Source organism: Ptychodera flava, chromosome 4 (assembly GCF_041260155.1).
Source record: "Ptychodera flava strain L36383 chromosome 4, AS_Pfla_20210202, whole genome shotgun sequence".
Classification (NCBI taxonomy): Eukaryota; Metazoa; Hemichordata; class Enteropneusta; family Ptychoderidae; genus Ptychodera; species Ptychodera flava.
Genome location: NC_091931.1, coordinates 17,225,375 through 17,237,792, shown reverse-complemented (window position 1 = coordinate 17,237,792; position 12,418 = coordinate 17,225,375). Strand labels below are relative to the sequence as shown.

General features: G+C 35.5%; 1 protein-coding gene across 1 annotated transcript in view; it reads left to right on the top strand.

Moving 5' to 3' along the window:
* LOC139131039 (uncharacterized) overlaps nucleotides 1–12,418 on the top strand; it is a 39,163-nt gene that overhangs the window by 5,332 nt on the left and 21,413 nt on the right. Inside the window, exons 3-5 of the mRNA XM_070696964.1 lie at nucleotides 9,498–9,726; nucleotides 10,062–10,095; nucleotides 12,205–12,270. Coding sequence (XP_070553065.1) covers nucleotides 9,498–9,726; nucleotides 10,062–10,095; nucleotides 12,205–12,270 — 329 coding nt within the window. The remainder of the gene's footprint in view (nucleotides 1–9,497; nucleotides 9,727–10,061; nucleotides 10,096–12,204; nucleotides 12,271–12,418) is intronic.

Genomic DNA, 12,418 nt, shown 5'->3' with positions numbered 1-12,418 from the left:
ATGTCTTTTGCTAGAACTTGTTACAATGCTACTTCAGAATTCATCGCAAATGTTACCACATTGCATGAATATTTCTTTAATACTGCACAGACAAATATGCTTTTTATTATCGATACAATTTGCAGTCATGTGAAAAAACAAAGAAGGACATGCCATTTGCCACAATTTAACTCCTCTTGTGCTGAGACATGTCGTAATTATATTATAGCCTTGATTACAGGTAGCTCATAGTAAAATATCAAAGTGCAATTCTTGACAAAACCAAATATCAGCTCCAAAATCCAGGGATTACCCTGGCTCAAGAACTGCATGAGATAAAATCCCACATGAAAAAAAACAGTGGGAGAATTTCAAAGTCTGTGGGAACCTAACTTTCCCTGATTTTCTGCATATTGGTTAATTTGCATAACAATACACTCAGTGTGACAGTTTTTGGACATTTAATGACATGCTGTTCGTTGTACTCACTTCGCTCGGTATTGATAGCGTTTTACAAGTCATGCTACCGCATATTAAGTCAGGTGACGCTGCCGTCCCGTTTTTGATAGTTTTTTTTTTTCGGTAGAAGCTATTTCGGGCTACGAACTTGGCGCAGTTAGCCACACCATACGATACAAGGTGTCGAACGCAACACACAGAGACAGCCCGTGTCTGATATCTAACCGCTATACACGTCGAAATATAGTTGCGTTGTCTTTGGATTAAACGTAACTAATTATCATGAAATATTTCCGTATAGTTTTCTAAACACATCTAAATTGAAAATCGAGGTTCGGAGTTTCAAAATATCAGTATTTAGCCCCTATAATAATATTCCAAATACGACGTCTGATTAGATTACTGTGATAGCAGTCCAATTACTACGCACTCAACATTGGTAAAAAATTTTGCAACTTTTACCCCCCTAAATGCCACGTCTGTCGGTGTTAACAGTTTGAGGATAAACACAATAAAGTTTCGAAAGGTATGATAATAAGATTTCGTAGTGCTCGTCATTTATGAAACGGCTTTGGGCGAAATTCACTACCCTGTCCGAAAACTGTCACACTGTGGTTGTAATCGGAGGCGATCAAATCCATACTTTCTAGTGCGGGAGTAACGGAAGTACAGTAGTCCAGAACACAGTCACTCGTGAGCTATTCAGCTCTGGGACTATTCGCCCCATAGACGTATGTACACACGTCTATGGGGCGAATAGTCCCAGAGCTGAATAGCTCACGAGTGACTGTGGTCCAGAATAGTGCATCTTCGTTTTTTCTTCGCACTACCACTCGTACTGGACATGAATTCCTTCGAAAGCGCCATTTTGAGCGATGACAACACGCTGTACATCAGCAATAAATGCTGTATCGACTCCAATGATTTGTCAATGAACACACAACTTCCTGTTGGCAACCAATCACAAACGCATTTGAAACGGGTAACTCTGCAACAGGTTCTTGGTACAGCGCTCTCTTTAGCGACACAATGAGTGGTTCTGTACTGAAAACCTGCAAAATATTACTGATGAATTTAGATCGCGTAAATGTATCACGCACGCGCCATTTGCATTATCGGCGCGACTTTTTTGCCCAAGTGATTTTTCTGAATGCAATTTTTTGATTTTTGAGCATAAATATCGCGTTATTGTGCCCCAAAGTGATCCCTGAAAATCTTGTGAAAAAAGTTAGCGTTTGCATTTGGATGTGAAATTTTTGAAATGAGTGTAGGTTTCTGTAATTTCTTTTTCGTTTTATACTAGAAATTGATATCATATCACCTTTTAGGTATACCTCTATCTAATCATATTCACTTTTCAAATGAACAGTATCAATGATGTTCATGTTGATTTTAACGTTTGAAATGTTGTTTTGCCAAAACTTCAAATTGAAATATGGTAAGCATAACAGGGCAGTACATACTCAAATTCCTCCATGTGCAGATTTACAATATACAGGTAGCTTCTCAAAGTAGCGATGATGAAAAAATATTGTCATAAACCACAGGCCTCGTTTTGGCAACAGCTACTCGCATAACCATTGCTTAGGTTCATGGAGCAGGAAAAAAGACTTCTCCTGTTATATATTTTCGCAATGTGATTGTACCAGTAGAGTTATTCAACCATCAGTTTTCTGTATTGTGACAGGAAATGCACAGAAAATTATGTGATTTTATGTATATTACAATTGTAATTATTGACACGTAGAAACTATGGGTACTTCAGCCTCATTAAAAGAAGATAAGGGATGTGCTCAGGTCCTCTGCTACAGTATGTCCTTTGTGTTTATCAGTAATCTGACCAACTGCAAGAGAGAAGCCTGTGCAAATCTCACATTTCAGTTTTACTGAATGATGTCAAACATTGCACTGACAATAAAGCTGAAAACCAAACACTCATCCGCATCTGATGCGGATCAAATCTCAGGTAGTGTAATAGCCAATGCAAATAAATGTATGCTAATGGTTAATATGACATCATTATGATAGCAAGAAAATACGATATTTCCATGTTGCATTGATTTATAGAGTCGTATCGCATGTTGTTTTGTAATACAGTACAATAGAGCTGCATGGTTGTACAGGACAGAAATGAATAGATTATTATAATAATATTGATGAAGCATTACCAGTGAAGAAGCTGATTAGTTTGCAAAACACTCCAATTTTTTCAGTATATACCATATTGTCTGATATACATTAATCTTTTTAGACAGTAAATTTTGGTTTCACAACTTGAGAGGGTACAGCCAACATTATCTTTCAGAGTCTTTTCAGAACTTGTGATGTAGTACAGTACTTAAACCTTCTTGCTGAAGATTGATGTTTAATGTTTTGTGTTGTAGTCAGTCAGTGCACAGGCTAATCATTGCTTTGTCAAAATACAATGACTATCCACTGGACAATTTCAACATTCAACTCCAGAGCACATATTACATTCATACAGGCGTGTACGTGTAACAAGGTATTAAACATTATGGTGTACGTGTTACAAATTTCATTGTGGTGTATGTAACAATAGAGCAACCAGTGGCATTAAACTAAAATGATGAAAATAAATTGAAAAGATATTGCAGTTGTACTTTATGATACTCTGAGTTCATGGCTGTGTATGGTACAGTACATGTACAGTACATGTACATGTATTGTGTGGTAATGTAGTAGGGAAAGAGTGCTCTATCAGTGTACATGTATTTGTTGCTGGTCTAGCACCCCAGGAATTTCTACCAGGGTTTCCTGTCATATTACTAGGGTTCCAATTGAATCTGTATCATGTAGCAATTACAATCATATCAGGAGACAAGAGAAATATATCAGAAATTGCAAATTCTTGACATGCCTTAGTCCTTTAGTCATAGATAGGAAAAATCCTGTCTATGATGCCAGAATATTTTTTACTTCCAGCACTCAGGGTATCAGCTGCATAGCACTTGAATGTTCCCCAAATACGCAGATTGATGAAGTTGTCAGATCTCTCAACTCATTGAGTCAATTGTTTGAATCGAAATTCCTAAAAACCTGTGATATTAAACATTTTCTGGAATCAAAGAGAACTCTCTTGAATCAGCTGTGTGGCACATCAAAACTGTCTTTCATTAGCTCCGCTGTCAGCGACGCGGAGCTTATCAAATAGGCTGATTCTCCGTCGTCGTCCGTCGTCGTCGTCCGTCGTCTGTCAACAATTGCCTTCTTCTCTGAAACCGCAAGTCCGATTGCTTTGAAATTTCATATGCAGTTCACTTGGGGTGACCTCACTTAAGTTTGTTCAAATCGCGGTGAAATTTGCATATTTGTATTTTTGGGGCATTTTTTGGTGTTTTTGGTAAAAAAATCTTCTTCTCTCAAACCGCTTGTCCGATTGCTTTGAAATTCGATATGCAGTTTACTTAGGGTGACTTGAGTCAGATTTGATCAAATCATGGTTAAATTTGCATATTTGTATTTTTAAGGCAATTTTTGTCATTTTTGGTAAAAAAATCTTTAAAAATCTTCTTCTTTAAAACTACCGGTCAGATAGCTTTGATATTTGGTACATATGTCCCTAGGGATAATCTATTTCAGATTTGTTCAAATTTTGCAGAAATATGCAAATTTGCATTTTTAAGTCAATTTTTGCCATTTTTGGTCAAAAATGTATTTCTCAAAAAGTACTGGTCTGATAGTTTTGAAATTTGGTATACAGGTTTCTATAGATGAACTAAGTAATATATATTGAATTTCTGATGAAATCTGTAATTTTTTACTTTTTGGGCAATTTTTACCTTCTCGTGTCTATTTATAGACAGAGAAGGTATTAGAGTTGAAAACCAGTATGCTGGTGTCAACTACTTCCGTCTGTCAATACTTCCGTCTGTCAAGATCCGTTGACGTTATGCCATTGTGATGGGTCAAATCATAAACTGGTGGGGTGTTCATGGTTCAGGTTGAGGTATAGGAGAACGATTTTGAGCTGTGACAAAAATCAAAAGGACTTAGTGGCATAGCCACAGTGTTACATGTAAGCCTTTCTCCAAGGTTCTTAGTTGACTACGATCTATTACAGACTACTGAGCTGACGTTAGGGTACTCACTTTGTGTTTGCTCACCCTGTGTGCGCTAGTGTTTGGTACTGAGTTGCGTGGATATCCCCTCATGGCCTCACGTGATATGGGCCTTTTGCATAATCTGCAGATGATTATATGCCTCTGAGTCTGAAACCGGTCGTTGTGTAAGCCTGTCGGCATTTTCCTTGCATTTTTTCTCACTTAATTTTGCAAAATATCGGCGAGTACCTCAATATTTCAAGATAACTCTTTCTTCCCAATCGTTTCCTTGAGTTTCAGAGTCATATGAACGAAAATAAGTGAAAGTTTTAGACAAGAAAATCGGACGTCGGCCATGTTCATTGTTTACAGTACAAGCAGAAGTTTATGTGGAGGAAATAACTAACAAACACTATTCATGATGCCCGCCCTCTAGAGGAGACCTTCCTATATGAAGTACAACATTTGATGCTTGTGGAAAGCTTGACCACACAAAGGAGCATTTTAACTTTTAGAAAATGACAAATTGAATAAGAAGCTATTCTGAAAATGTCAAATACTGAGAAAAAATGCGCAAATATTCAAATAAACAGGTTAACTGACTGGTCAGCTATAAAAAACAATGAAAATGTTTATGATCAAAAGTTTTGAGATGCGCACATTTTAACAAATACAGAAATTATTAACATTATAAATAAAAGACCGAACTATTTTTTCAGGGATGGGACAGGTTGGAAATGAGGGTGAGAGACAAAGGCACTCCTATTGCTGCATGTGGATGCAGCCACACCATTTCATTTACAGCATACTTATTCACTGTGTTGTGTTCAAGTTCCATATTGTACTGACTGTCATACAAGGAAAACATAAGCAAATCAAATGAACTTAGAAAAGGATCAATGCTGTGGTGTGGATTTTGCTGAACACGGCTGATTTTAATATTTCGCCCTACATATTTGGTATCCAGCAAAGGCATATTTTGATGTAAAGTCAAAATTAACACTACATTGCTGACAATATATGTTACCGTTTCTGCATGAACTTTCTTTTTTAAATTATAGAAAATACTTCGAACAGATTAACAATTATTGTGATGTCAACCCATGATTTCACATCACAAAGACTGTAATTCTGCTAATTTTTTTTATTTTTCAGTCACTTTATAAATTTTGCGCTGCGCAAGATGATTGAACAAATTGCAATGTTTGAATTTGTAAACTCAAAGAATAAAAATCCTTTGGTCACAGATTAAATTATTTTTTTAAAGGAATTTACTCTTAAACACTTTTAGCATATATTCTTTACACGGTCATGTATTTCAAGGAAAATATGCCTATTAAAAACAGTAATTTCTTCACTTTCAATTTCTTTTGAATACTATGACAATTATCAGCCATGAGGTTTTACAAACACAAGACCAGATAAGCGTTTTTCATCATTTCCACAGGACTCTGTGGAATATCCCTTAAAAACAGTTAAAAGTGACTTAAAATGATCACTTGGTATACATTTAATTTACAGATGCCAGGTTGTGTATTTCACATGCACTCAGGTCAGTAGGGAAGTGCGTCATTACTATTTTGGACAGTTAATTCTTATTTCTGAATTATTTAACCTTTTTTCCACACTGAACTATCTTTAGGCAGTTTATACTGTAGCTTAGAATTTTTTCTGATTGATGTATTTAATCATCTTTTGGGTTCTTTGGGTCCATATCTCACCTCATGCCCCTACATCATCAACTATTTACGAATAACTCCATGCCAACAACCAATTACCTGACCTGGCCACACATTAGAGAAGGTACAGCGTCATTGATGGTATTTTTGCCATTTTTGGTCAAAAAATGTGTATTTCCAAAATTACTCATCTGATAGCTTTGAAATTTGGTATACAGGTTCCTACAGATGAACTAAATGATATTTATTGAAAGTATGATGAAATCTGCAATTTTATATTTTCGGGGCAATTTTTGCCATTTTGGTCAAAAAATGTGTATTCCAAAACTAATCATCTGATAGCTTTGCAAGGTAGTATACAGGTTCCCACAGATCACCTCAATGATATTTATTGAAATTATGATGAAATCTGCAATTTGTAATTTTGGGGCAATTTTTGCCATTTTTGGTCAAAAAATGTGTTTATCAAAAAGTACTGGTCTGATAGCTTTGCAATTTGGTATACAGGTTTCTACAGATGAGCTAAGTAATATATATTGAATTTCTGATGAAATCTGTAATTTTGTATTTTGGGCAATTTTTGGGGCAATTTTTGCCATTTTTGGTCAAAAAATGTGTATTTCCAAAACTACTCATCTGATAGCTTTGAAATTTGGTATACAGGTTTCTATAGATGAACTAAATGATATTTATTGAAATAATGATGAAATCTGCAATTTTGAATTTTTGGGGTAATTTTTCCCATTTTTGGTCAAAAAATGTGTTTCTCAAAAGTACTGGTGTAACAGCTTTGAAATTTGGTATACAGGTTTCTATAGATGAACTAAATTTGATCTTTAAAATTATGATGAAATCTGCATTTTTATTTTTGGGGGCAATTGTTGCCATTTTTGGTCAGAAAATTTTATTCTCACAAATCTACTCATCAGATAGCTTTGGTTGACATGTTCTTAGGAATGATCCAATGTGATATATTCAAAGTATGATGAAATCTTCAATGTGTATTTTTGCAGCTTATTTTAGCCACTTTTCTCCGGCCACTGCATTGAGCTATCAAAGATTTCCACCTTCTTCATCAACATGTGTCAAAAATAGTTATTCTCTACATAAACACAGCGGAGCTATATCGGCCGCTAGGTCGCTTGTGTTAGATGTAGATGGCACACCAATAAATGAATAAAGTTAAGAAATCTAGTGTTTTGGAGGGTCACCCTGTTGTTTACCTGTACAAATCTGTTTATTTCCTTTTCAATATTATGTTTAACACAATGTTGATTTGGTTGCTCAAAGGTCTCAGATGATCTAAATTTGAAAGTTGTCATAGAAAACAGTTGCAACCTTCACAATAGGTGACTTTTCTGTTTCATCATCATGTATATGTACACTGACGGTGTGGAACATTGTTTACAATTTAGAAATTTCACATTTTTCCTGTAGCAAAGATAGAGCGTGTTTGATAGATCATGTTTGTATGCTTTGCTTTTACTGCTGATATTGACGTTTAAATGTTTGTTTGCTGGTGTCTTTTGTGTCCAAGTCTGAACTCTGTTCTGATCTAGATGCATATAAAATTGTACAAAAGTATTAATGCTGATAGAAAATGGCCTGATCTCATTGGTCAATTGCATCCTGATATTTCACATCATATCATACAGTCCATAGAGATATGAAAGCTCAAAAAGATATCTTGAATAATTTTTAAACCAGTTCCACAGATGATATTTCGTATTTGCTCTAAAATATTGGACTGAAACACAATCATGCGTGCTGTATGATAATCGACTTTGTATTTGGCAAATTTTCAAATTGTCTAATTGTCATATTCACGTCGTGCAGAAAAAGCAAATTTACCAGAATACTTGGCAGACTTACTGGTACCCCTTCTGGGTGACCTTTGACCCGAGACACCTGTGAATTGTTGGTATGGTGACACCTGCCTTGCCTGCAGATTCACATGATGTTACATGGTGCACCGATAGTAGAATTGTTCTTGTCTATGCAGGAAAGTGCAACCATACACAGTGATCCCTTTGAGAACGCAACCATTGTGAATACCGTAAAACATAGTGCTAACATTTTCTCCATCACTCATGTTTCTTTCAACTGGAGAAACATTAATGTTATTTTGCCCAACACTACTTATGAAGTTGATCTTTCATATTTACGTAACCATCCATGAATTGCTCCAGTAAATTGATAAAACTGAAAGTGTGCATAACCCATGCTGCAAACGTACTGTTCCATGGCTCAAAAATATAGACAGTTGAGAAAAAAATTTTGACTCTGGGTGATAACTGCAGACATACATTGTCATGCTGAATATTTTGTTGACAATGATATCATGAAACCCCTCTTATCACCCAGCCTACAGCCTGTATGTGAAGTATCTCAAAGATAAATCTACAGATAAGAAATACACCATTAGAGAAGTGTTGCAAAATTGTCCTTATGTACGCATTTAGTTATCGCAGACAAAAATGTTTTTCTTTTACTTCTAGTTTGTTGTCATTGGTATATCAAACTGAAATTGTAATGTTACCTTGACAACATAGATTTGTGTAGTGGGTATTCATAATTTTGGACATATTACAGTAATTTGTTTGTCAACAGTGTGTCATGCATGTAACGTCACGCATGATAAGTGTTTCCAAAAGCTTACTAGTACATGCTAGAGAGACAAACTGTGAACTTTGAAACTACTGTTGTTATACATGAAAAAATTAAATACCTGTACATTGTACTTTGCATAATGCACTTATGATAATGGCCTCATTATCGTAATAGTGATCCCTTTTTAAAAAAAAACCCAAGTATGTACGACCAATAGACTTTAATGTGGGGTTTTCACTACAAATACTTTTTGTTATTGACCAGTATTTGTATTCCATACCATAGATACAAGCTAAAATAATTTACTGAAAAGGTATCAATCTTGTAGTGTTGTGTGCTCCATTTTACATACCGGTATGTACATGTACATGTACATTTAGGATTTATTCTGCCAAATGGAAGATGTTGTAGAACCAATGTCACAGATGGATGTGTTTGGGGGTACAAAGTGCTCAATAAAGATGCTAAAGGTGGAAATGTCACTTAAATCAACCAAACATAATTGACCAAAATGAAGAACATGTGTGTACCATGTGTCCTGGTTAATTCATCAGAGTGTCATCACTTTTAACCTGTCCATCCCCAATTCCCTGTGAACAGGTCCACAATCACCACTTCTAACAATGGGTTTGGGCCTAACCATGGTGGTTAGAGGGTAATACATGTACATGTAAGTTAATACAATATCTATTTGTTTCATTTCCTGCAGTGTCAAAGCTATGCTGTTGATCATCGACAGCAAGTACAAGATTCTAGGAGAGATACCCCCTGGTACGTCAGAGAGACAAGATAGCTCTAAGAAAGAACCCCCAAAGAAAGAGGCGTACGAGGGCACCGCAGTTGAGCAAGAGAAGCTTATGAACGGATCCGACAGGAAAGAAGACATCGAGATGAATGGCTTTGTTCCGAGCGATGAGCAAGCCAAGAAAGACACCAAGGTACGGTCAAAGCTCATCTTTGATGTCAATTCGTGGCTTGTTGTTCAATGAGACATTTGTAATGAATACATATCAATAGTAATGAAGGGCTTTGTATGAATACAGGCAAACCTGCACTGAAAGAATACCAAGGTTATCAGAATACCTCTACCTGCCTGACAAACAAAAATCTCAAAGCAGACTTTGAATTTAATGGTTAATGTTTGTATGCTTTCTAACCAAGGAATGGCATCACATCTTACACTTCTGTCTGCCATCATCTTTAGACTCTCATCCATTGTAGCTATCTTTTTCATGAGCACATTTAACTCTGATATCTATTGTCTTATTTCCAGCCAGCAATTGGTGATATAGACTATGGTGATGTTGGTGAGTAAACCAAGTATTTTCAATAACTTTTGAAATGGTTTTTTATGTCAAAATACTCTCACAAGCATGCAGTACCTGTGAGTATGCTTTGCTTTGTGAGCCATCACTAAGTAATGGATGTTGAATCATAAAATTTTGTGCAAATAATTTAAAAAATGGATAAAACCGGTAATTGTATAATAATGATACTCAGTTACAGTTGCTGCTGATATTTTCATTATCGTGCAAAACTGACTGAAAAAGAAAAATAGCTACATACAAATATAGCAATTAAAAGTTGAATACAGAAAACTAGATACAACAAAACTAAAATGATATGTGGATATTTTTGACCTATGGAATACCCTCCATCAACTGTCTATATTAAGGGGAACAATATTGTGTGGACAGTGTGTTGGGGTTTTGTATTTTTGTGCCGTGGTTTTGCATGGAGTTCATCTGTCAGACTTAAGGTCTGTCTTTTGATGACCATTTATCTGAATCGATCGGTGGCAATAGTTGGAAGTAAATGGTGAAGTTTTACAGCCCAGGTAGCAATTTTATGAATCAATATTCACTATATGTTGAATCTTTTATATCCTGTAAACATGTACACTGACATAAGTTAATGTACACTGTATAGTGAATTTTCATGGTTTACATTATATTTATGATTTTCCCGCCAAGAGATATTTTCTTCCATGAAAAACACCAGCGTCAAATCTGTTTAAATTTGATTTACATCAATGAAGAATAAAAAATCTGCATATCCTCTCAGCAGCCTACACCAAAAGAGTGAAAAATCTGTGCCTCAAATAGTACTTTAATCAAACACTCGGTGGGTGGTGATTCCAAATAAATATTTATTGCAATGATAATGTAAAGTTGAATTGGTTGAATCTGGTAACATTTGGAGGATATATGAATATAAAGAATATGCATATGCTGTACATGTATGTATGCCCTGCACATCTGTTACAGTTTCCTTTTTTCCATTTTTAATTAGCTGTCAGATTCTTATCCCCGGTGACCTGAGGTCAGCAACAGCTGTAGTCTTTCAGTTCAACATCTCATTGTATCAGCTAGTGTGTCTGCGTCTGTGTATGAATGAGTGTGTTGGGGATTTATACTGAAGAACAGAAGCCACTGAGCATGCAGACAAATTCTTGCTATGAAATATTATGTTCCTGAAATTGTTTCTGGTTGGAAACTACTAGTACCATCAGTCATGAACTGCGTCACTTTTGGACATTTTGACTTCATCATCAATTTTCATCTTCTTTAGAATATCATTCCTATTGAATTTGTAGATTGCTTTGTGTGTTAATTGTATATGTGAATGAATGAATGAAGACATAAATAAATAAATAAATAACTTAATGTTAAAGTGAACGAATCTTACATGTATAGTACTATACCAACTTTCCAAATCTGCGTATATTTATAATTAGTATTCACTGAACATGTTAAATCATATGATATCAGTGATGTATATAGATGTGTTGGCAGTGCTGTCTTGAGGTAACCACTAGAGATCAATGCCATCTGCCATAAATATTTGAGCCTGTTGTCATCCTATTCTATTTATGTGTTTTATGTCTGTTACACCAACGCAAACTAAGCCAACAGTAATTTAAAAAAAATTGACTATTTAGTTCATTGTATGAGTGTGCATATTCAAAGTCTGCGTTTCCCTCATTTTAATAAACTGTACCAATGAACTGATATTGTACATTTTGATTTCCGTCAAAACACAACAGCAACTGTTTGAACCGTTCTTAGTGTGAATACGGTGGTGAATGTTGTCATATATGCTAACAAAATAAAAGCTGTATGAACTGATATTGTACATTTTGATTTCCGTCAAAACACAACAGCAACTGTTTGAACCGTTCTTAGTGTGAATACAGTGGTGAATGTTGTCATAGATGCTAACAAAATAAAAGCTGTATATATTTCAATGACCGGTTGGATGATGATGACATGCAGGATCAAGAACTAGTTTACTAGTATCTTGAAATCTAGATTTTAAATACCCTTAGTGGCAAGCTTACACCAGTGAAACAACTCTGAAGTTTGGTGCTAATGAAAAATTCAGCTGAAAGTGACATTTCTTCTCTCCCTGTGTAGGCTATCATGCTATGGGTAGTAAAGGACAAATCTTGGTTGATGTCACAATCATCGTGTCCCAAACAGGTAGGTGGATTTCTCATATACCATTTTATAGTTTTTTGTGTTTGAATAGATTATTTGTTAATCAGCAAGCATCATGCCGCAAAACATCTTTCATGCAGCAGTGTATGTGTGACACTAATCTGCTTATACTTATGATATCACCAACTGT